This window comes from Acanthisitta chloris, unplaced genomic scaffold (assembly GCF_000695815.1).
Source record: "Acanthisitta chloris isolate BGI_N310 unplaced genomic scaffold, ASM69581v1 scaffold36776, whole genome shotgun sequence".
Taxonomy (NCBI): domain Eukaryota; kingdom Metazoa; phylum Chordata; class Aves; order Passeriformes; family Acanthisittidae; genus Acanthisitta; species Acanthisitta chloris.
In genome coordinates this window covers 1866-10145 of record NW_008680362.1, presented here as the reverse complement: position 1 = coordinate 10145, position 8280 = coordinate 1866, and the positions used below count along the sequence as shown (strand labels likewise).

Below are 8280 nucleotides of genomic sequence, written 5' to 3'. Positions count from 1 at the left end.
GTGAGCTGCTGCGGGAGGTGTCGCAGGACACCAAGGACGATGGAGCCATCCGGGAGATCTGCCAGCGCCTCTTCAACACGGCTGTAAAGGTTTTTTCCGCACACCCCCTCGCACCCCCTCACCCTGCTCACCCTCCTCCTCCTCCCCGCAGGGACGGGGGCCAGGCCCAGCGCTGCAGCCAGGTGCTGCTGGATGCTCCCATCCAGCTCTCCCAGATCACCGATGGATACGGTGAGTGGTGCCCCCCCCGGCCGTGCCTGTCACCCACCGTGGCTCCCACCCTGCCAGCGGGCTGCAAAGGCTCCGAGGGGTTCGGGGTGTGCTCACCTGACCTTGGGGAGCAGAGCACCCTCACAGCTGCTCCTCTCTCCTCTTGCTGCTGAGCTGTGGCAGCAGTATGTGGATGCCCTCGGGGTGAGATGGGGTGAAGGAGGGGAGATGCCCTTTGGTCCTGGGCATGGGCAGACATCAGGGCAGTGCTTTGCAGAGCCTCCCTGTCACGTGTTCCGCAACACAACCGTCTCCTTGCAGCTGACGCCGGTGCGGATCTGCTCCCGGGGCTGCTGCTGAAGAGAGGCCAAACCTCGGTAAGTTGAGGGCTGTGCCCTCGTGGGAGTGCCTGACACGTGGGGCTGCAGGTGCCTGTCCTGCTCTGTCACCTCTCCCTCAGAGAGCAGCTGGGACAGGCAGTGTCCTGGTTAGGGGCACAGTTGCAGAAGGTACTGCTTCTTCATGCCAGGCTCACTGTGATTTGGGAATCTTTTCATCTTGGTCTGGTAGAAAGGCTCAGCAGGAGTTAATGGCTTATTAATTTGGCAAGATCTATTTTGCTGTAATTTCTTAGCAAGCTTCAGAGTGTGGTTGATGCAGTGGTGGTGCTCAGGGTGCAGCTTCTCTGACTTTCACAAAGACCTTTGTCTCCTACAGTGAGGCCTTTGATTGAGGAAATACGATATCCTGGGATGACATCTTGAGTATTCAATGAGAGAGAAATCCTGGCTAATGGCAGGATATGGGGTGTTAGAGGTGGGGAGTTGGCAGAGAGCTGCTGCAGGGAGGTTGTAAGCTCAGCTTTAGAAACAGCTGTAGGTTGTCATGGTTTGAGAAATAAGAGCAGGAGTAGAGAAGTTCTGAAGCAGTTACACTTCATGACCTGAAGGAAATCAGGACATCTTTATCCATGGAATGCGTAGCTGCTCAGGAACAACTTGCCTTGCCATCTGTGTTGGATATGCCAAAGTTTGAGCGCGGGTGAGGTGCAGTTGTGCATCCAGAAAGCAAAGACAGGAGTGGCTGTACAGGGTGTGAAGTCTCTGCCAGGCTTGCCCCTCAAAGGGCTCTCCTTTCCATGGGTTAATATGTTGGGGACGAGAACCTCTTGCTTGGAGGCTGAGACCTAATGTGATCCCCACGTGTCTGAACTGGAGTCTTAAATGAAATCTGGCAGCTCTTGCTGGTCTTGGCACCAGACTTGTTGCTGCTGAGTTCACTTTCTGGCTCTTGTGTCTACAACTCAAAAAAGGATCTTCAGAAAAGCTGGAGATGATTCAGAGAAGGCCTTGGGAAGCCTGTCAAGTTTTGGAGGACACGTCTTACTGGGAGGTTCAGGGAGTTGGGAATAGTTTACTGAGTGACTCAGTCTGTCTGTAGGTTTGGGGTCACAGCTGCAGTAACAGGACACTCTTCAGTCTGGCATGCAGGTCTGTAATGGGCTCCAGTGGCTGTAGAGTTGCCTGGAAATATCTAGGAGTGTTCTTGGTCAGCCACAAATATTTGACTTGATGGAAGAATAAGCTGGAGTGGACTGAGGGCCTGGCCAAGACCAGGTTAAAACACTTGGTGCCTTCTTGCCTTCAGGGTTAATTCAGTGGTTTTTGTCTCTGACTGATCCACTGCACAAGCTGAGTTTGTTCCAAACTATCTAAAGTTTAACATGCTGGGAAGGGAAGCACCTCGTGGTGCAGGGCAAGGGTGGGCACAGGGTGTGCTGTAGGATGCCCTGGGGTAGCAGGTTACTGCTGTTGAAGTGTCTTGGCTGACCCAGGTCCTTGGAACTACAGAAACTGGTCATATGACAGTGTCAGCCAAATCCTCTAACTTGCTGAGGCAGAACTTGTGTATTAGCAGTTGATTTAGGACTTCATTTCTGGCCTGATTAGCCTCCTCAAATGTGCTTCGATCTGTCCCAGTTTCTCTGTCCCACCTCCCTCCTGCCCTTCCTTCCAGGCCTGAGAGGCTGATTGATCTCTTTTCTCACAGAATTGGGCTTTTGGGGCTTTTGCTGAAGATGCTCTCTGTTCTTTAAACTCTCTGTCTCTCAGATGGTGAATGCCAAGAAACTGGAGAAGGCAGAAGCCAGGCTGAAAGCCAAGCAGGACAAGAGGATGGAGCGGGATTCCCTGAAGTCATCTGGCCCTGTGTGAGTGTGGAGGGCACCTTGGACATCCCCATCCCATTCTGCTGAGTATGGCTGGGATGTGGCTGTACCAGAGCTTTCCTGTTGACCCCCTTCTCTGTTGCCTGCAGAGTCCTTGAGGAGGCATCTGCCAGCCAAGCTTCCAGCAAGAAGGAGACTCGCATGGAGTCATCAGGCAAGAACAAGTCGTATGATGTGCGCATCGAGAACTTCGATGTGTCCTTCGGTGAGCGGTGAGTGTGGCTGGGGAGGTGGGACACGTCCTGGTGGGACACCAATCCTAGGACTTTGGACCATGGGGGATTGAGACTGGATTGGAGTGCAGCTGAGAAATTACGGAGGGTGTGGGAAGGATCAGGAAGCAAGGTGGGCACTGACCCTGTCAGCTTTGGGCAGGACAAGCCTGTGATGGTTGCTTGCTCCAGCACAGCCTGAAATATGCCAGGGCCAGGCAGCTGCCAGTTTCTCCTCTCTGTGGGGCAGTCTGACCAGAAACCTGCCTGTTCCCTTGCTTTAGTGTCCTCCTGACGGGAGCAGACCTGAACCTGGCCTTCGGACGGCGCTACGGGCTGGTGGGCAGGAACGGGCTGGGGAAGACCACGCTGCTGAAGATGATTGCCAGTCAGAGTCTGCGCATCCCCTCGCACATCAGCATCCTGCATGTGGAGCAGGAGGTGGCAGGGGACGACACACCAGCGCTGCAGAGTGTGCTGGAGTGCGACACCACTCGCGAGAGCCTCCTGCGGGAGGAGAGGGACCTGACAGCTAAGATTAATGCGGGCAGGTGAGGTGTTGCCGCTGGATCTCCAGTGCCTCTATAGCCTCTTGGCCATGAGGTCTCATTCTGAGGTCTCTCCCTTCCAGTAAAGGGTTCTGGCAGGGCTGGGCTGCATGTTGTCCACCTTAGTCCTGCCTGGGGTGATCAGGCTCCCCTGGCACTCAAACCATGACCTGGTTGGTCCCACATGTTCTTCTGTCTTGTCCTAGGGGGGAAGGGACAGAAGGTGCCAGACTATCAGAGATCTACACGAAGCTGGAGGAGATTGAGGCAGACAAGGCCCCAGCGAGGTGAGACAGCCCTGTGGGCACCACTGTCTGTTGGCATGGTCAGAGCAGACCAGTGGTTTGGGGTATGGAAGAGTGATGCTGTGGCCCTGGGATCCAGTACGTGGGGATGGAGCTCTCCCTACTACTCTTCTTGTCTCTTCTCTATCACGGCTCTGGTGGTTTAGTTTAGGAGTAGCTTCCCACAGAGGCTGGGGGGATTTTTTTTGCCCCAAAAGGCTTGCAGTGTTGCTGCTGCTCCTCTCGGACCTCCCTAGGTTCGTGGTGTCTGGGGAACGTTTCTGGGATGTTGGTGATAGTGTCTCTTCCTGGTCAAAGAGCTGAAAACTCCTTGCAAATCTCCTGGGACCTCATGTGGATGAAGGAAGCCCTGCTGAGCTTCCCACAGAGGCTGGGGGGATTTTTTTTGCCCCAAAAGGCTTGCAGTGTTGCTGCTGCTCCTCTCGGACCTCCCTAGGTTCGTGGTGTCTGGGGAACGTTTCTGGGATGTTGGTGATAGTGTCTCTTCCTGGTCAAAGAGCTGAAAACTCCTTGCAAATCTCCTGGGACCTCATGTGGATGAAGGAAGCCCTGCTGGGCTGCATTTCCCAGCCAGGCGCTGCTCTTGGGTGTGCAGGGAAGTTTTCCTGCATCAGAATGTCTTTAAAACTTGCAGCAGAGTTCCCTTGGTAGCTGTGGGTCTGAGACCTCGGTCTGTGCTCTGCCCTTGGATGTTGTAGCTGGATTCCAGTTCTCTCCCCTTTCCCCCAGGGCATCTGTCATTCTCGCTGGGCTGGGCTTTAATGCAAAGATGCAACAACAGACAACCAAGTAAGTCTCCAAGTTCTGGGCACTGAGACAGAAATGGGTATGGGGAGATATTCCAAGTGAGCCCCCAGGCACTGCTGTGGCTGTAAGGGAGAGCAAGGGTCTGTTCCTGCCTATCCAGTGTGGTCTCCTGCCCTGGGGGTACCAAGCTGCCTTCCTGCTGGACTGCAGATCTCGTGCTGTGCATGAGATTTCTGCAGGGACAAGCTGCCTCTGGGTGACAGCAGAGCCAAAAGATCCTTGGAGGAACAGGGAGGCTGGCAGGCAGGCAAACACAGAGTGGTTCTGTGTTGAACAGTAACCCCTCTCTGCATCCTCTTCTCTCCTCAGAGAGTTTTCCGGAGGCTGGAGAATGAGGCTGGCCTTAGCCAGAGCGCTGTTTGCCAGGTTGGTGTCCAGGCCTTCATGCTATCGGGTTAAGCCTCCTTGCAGTCCATGCTGTGAGGTGCAGGCGTGCTGCCCGGGGGTCCTCTTGACTCGGGCTCTCAGGGTGGGGAGCATGGAGGCATCTCAGCTCCATGTGTATGGTGAGACACTTGCACTGACCCTGTGCTCTTTCTGTTTCTGATACCCATGTCTGGTTTTCCCTAGGCCAGATCTCCTTCTGCTGGATGGTAAGCTGATACTGCGAGTCCCCTCTGACACTGCTGCTGGGCCTGTCTGTGCCCTTGCTGGGGTTGGGAACATGCCATGGCCTTTAGCTTTCTGCTCAAAATAGCCCTGTGTGACAGGCTGGCCTGGCAGCACGGTCGGTGCTCCCCTGGCACTGCCAGCAGTGCTGGCAGTGGTACAGGGAAGTCTGCTTGGGCAGCCACTCTCACTGCCCTCAGCAGAGTTCTGCCCCGTGCCCCAGCTGGGTGGTCAGTGTGTCATCCTGCCCCAAGTGTTGTTCCGTTTCCCTCACCAGCCCTGGGATGTGCCCTGGCTGCCAGTCCATGCTGGAGGGAGTCCCTTCACTCCAGGGGGTGCCCACCTTGGGTGGGGGATCTGGGTGAGATGATGCTGCAGGGCACCAGGGGCTGGGTACCAATACAGAGTGGGGGAAGCATCCCTGCCTGAGCCTCAGCTGCTGTGCTTGCACCCCATCACACCCTACACAAGTCCCCTGAGCTGGGTGGAAGGTTCCCACTCAGGGTCTCTCTCTCCCCAACGCTGATCACTACCCTTTCCTTTGTAAAAGAAACGTAATCCAGCCCTCCCCATCCCTTCTGACCTCTGTGCCTCTGTCCCTTCCCTCAGAGCCAACGAACATGCTGGATGTGAGGGCTATTTTGTGGCTGGAGACCTACCTGCAGGTAGGGGATGGTGGGAGGCCTCAGTGCAAAGCAAGGACAGGGAATGGAGATGTCCTCCAGGCTGGTGGTTGGACCAGTTCTTGTGCTCTGGCTTGATGGTGCTCAGAAGTCCCTCTCACTGTTTCCTCCAGACCTGGCAGTCGACAATCCTCGTGGTGTCCCATGACAGGAACTTCCTGAATGCTGTGGCCACAGACATCATCCACCTGCACTCACAGCGGCTGGACACATACCGTGGGGACTTCGAGAACTTCATGAAGATCAAGGAGGAGCGGCTGAAGAACCAGCAGCGAGAGTATGAAGCCCAGCAGCAGTACCGTGAGCACATCCAGGTACTGGGAGAGCCAGTAGAGCTGGAGCACTCTTCTCCCAGCCTTGTCCCTTTTTCTGTTTCTAGACCTGTGGCTGACCTGGTAGGAGGTCTGGCAGTGAAGCAGGGTGGCTGGTGCTGAAGGGGACTTAGGGCTCTCTGATGCTTTTCTCTCTTGCAGGTGTTCATCGACCGCTTTCGCTACAATGCCAACCGGGCGTCCCAAGTCCAGAGCAAACTCAAGCTGTTGGAGAAGCTGTGAGTGCCTGTTCTGCTCTTCTCTGGAGGTGGGGAAGGGGCTGTGCTCATGGGAAGAAACAGAGGTTTCCAGAGTGCCTGGCAGATGTGGAGGTGGTTTGGTCTTTGTATGCTTGTCTCTGGTCTCTGGTCCCTGGTCCAGAGGCTTTGGCTAAGTGAGGTGTCACAGAGCTGAAGACTACCTGGGCTTCTGGGTTGGGAGCAGACCCACAGCACAAGGCACCTCTGTTAGTATCTCCTCTTCCTGCAGGCCACAGTTGAAACCCGTGGACAAGGAATCTGAGGTGATAATGAAGTAAGTATCCCCTGAGCCCTCGCTTGGAGGGTGCCTAGCTCCATTTCTGACGTGAGGTTCTCCTAGGTCCTATCCTGGCTGGGACAGCCACCCCTTCATGTGGTCCAGCCTTACCCTGACAGGGAACCCAGACAGGCCCCCATGTTCAGGCTGGGTTCCCTACTGGAGCCCAGGCTGCAGGTCTTTGTTCCCTTCCTGTGACCATCCTTCCTAGAGGCCCTGTGAGATAGGGAGCTCCACGTTGCCACCTGGGGGGTTGCAGAGGTTGTCCCAGCAGGGCTGGGAGCAGAGTCTCTGAAGTTCGTGGCCATCTCTCCTCTCCCTGCCTTCCCAGGTTCCCCGATGGCTTTGAGAAGTTCTCCCCCCCGATCCTGCAGCTAGATGAAGTAGACTTCTATTATGAGCCAAGTCACTACATCTTTCGTTCCCTCTCCGTCTCTGCTGACCTGGAGTCCCGTATCTGTGTGGTATGTGGGATTGCAGAAGAACAGCAGCTACAAGGGACCTTGCAAGATCGTTGCTTAAAGCAGGGACAGCTTTGATGTTAGGTCAGGTTGCTCAGTCATTGTCCAGTTGAATTCTGGATGCTTCCAGGGAGAACTCTTTCTCCCATTGCTCTGGGTCCCATTGCTCATCCTTATTTTGAGGAAGGAGTATTTTTCCTAATATCAGTTAGAATTTGTGATTTGTGCCCACTGTCCTTCATTCTTTCACTGGGTGCCTCTGAGGAGAGACTGGGTCCATCTTCCCTGTTACTCCCTGTTAGCTGACAGAAGCATGTAGTGGGGGCCCCTGCTGCATTGCATGGGGCAGCAGAGATATGCTTCATGCTTGCAAATGAAGCTGGGACCACGTAATTCTTAGGTTTGAGGGTTGTCACTGCTGCCTGTGCTGCTTGTCAGTGATAGAAATGCAGGTTCCTGATAGCTGGAGTCACTGATTATGCTCCCATCCTGCTCTCCCTCATCATCCACAAGAGCTGAGACTCCCTGATCACTGCCCCCCTGTCTCCAAAGTGCCTTCATGGGTTTCACGTTCTCCAATGCTGATGCTGCTTCTCTAGGTTGGGGAAAATGGAGCTGGCAAGTCGACCATGCTAAAGATCTTAATGGGGGAGCTGGCACCAGTTGGAGGGATCAGACATGCTCACAGGTACCTGGTAGGAAGGGCTGGGGGACTGGGAGGAGTGGTACAGCTGGAGGGCTCCTGGGCTGAGCGATGGGGATGTGTCCTGCACGCCCACACATATGCCCCTGTGGGTGCAGGGCCTGGTACCAGCTCCTGATCCCTCTTCTCATTCTGCAGAAACCTAAAGATCGGTTACTTCAGCCAGCACCATGTGGATCAACTGGACCTGAACATCAGTGCTGTAGAGTTACTGGCAAGAAAGTTCCCAGGTGAGTTTTGGAGATCCCAGGAGATCTGGGCCATTGTGGTCTCCTTTGCTGTGCACAGAGCAGCATTGATTTGTCTGTGATCCTGGGCAGAAGGCCCTGTCCCATCAGTGCTTAAGGGTCATCACCTGCTCTGGGTTAACTCCCCACATCCAGTTGAATTCAAGACACCAGCCATGAGAAGCAGAGGTAGCTGGCAGCCTGCAGACCTCAGGCTGGTACTGAGTTTTGGAGCCAGCTGACCTGTTTTTCTGCTCACAGAAGGAGCACTAGCTCCCCCTTTCCCATCTGCCAACACCTCTGGCTCCCTTCTGCACCACCTAACATTACACTACACAGGGACAGGGAGTTGGGGGCAGCATCACTTGGAGTCAGTCGCTGGCCCTGCAGCCCCTGTCCTGATTGTGTCAGTCAGGGTTTCCCTGCAAATCCATCCCCTA

The 8280-nt window shown here is 55.0% G+C and overlaps 1 protein-coding gene across 1 annotated transcript in view; it reads left to right on the top strand.

Moving 5' to 3' along the window:
* Nucleotides 1–5: 5 nt before the first annotated feature.
* The window catches only part of ABCF3 (ATP-binding cassette, sub-family F (GCN20), member 3), a gene marked incomplete at its 5' end in the record, with an annotated part of 9919 nt that continues 1644 nt past the window's right edge, over nt 6–8280 (top strand). The window contains 16 exons of the mRNA XM_009077673.1: nt 6–231; nt 532–587; nt 2322–2419; nt 2527–2649; nt 2934–3200; nt 3404–3484; nt 4232–4291; nt 4619–4675; nt 4880–4902; nt 5528–5583; nt 5715–5915; nt 6075–6151; nt 6402–6446; nt 6781–6913; nt 7510–7598; nt 7752–7843. Coding sequence (XP_009075921.1) covers nt 6–231; nt 532–587; nt 2322–2419; nt 2527–2649; nt 2934–3200; nt 3404–3484; nt 4232–4291; nt 4619–4675; nt 4880–4902; nt 5528–5583; nt 5715–5915; nt 6075–6151; nt 6402–6446; nt 6781–6913; nt 7510–7598; nt 7752–7843 — 1684 coding nt within the window. The remainder of the gene's footprint in view (nt 232–531; nt 588–2321; nt 2420–2526; nt 2650–2933; nt 3201–3403; nt 3485–4231; nt 4292–4618; nt 4676–4879; nt 4903–5527; nt 5584–5714; nt 5916–6074; nt 6152–6401; nt 6447–6780; nt 6914–7509; nt 7599–7751; nt 7844–8280) is intronic.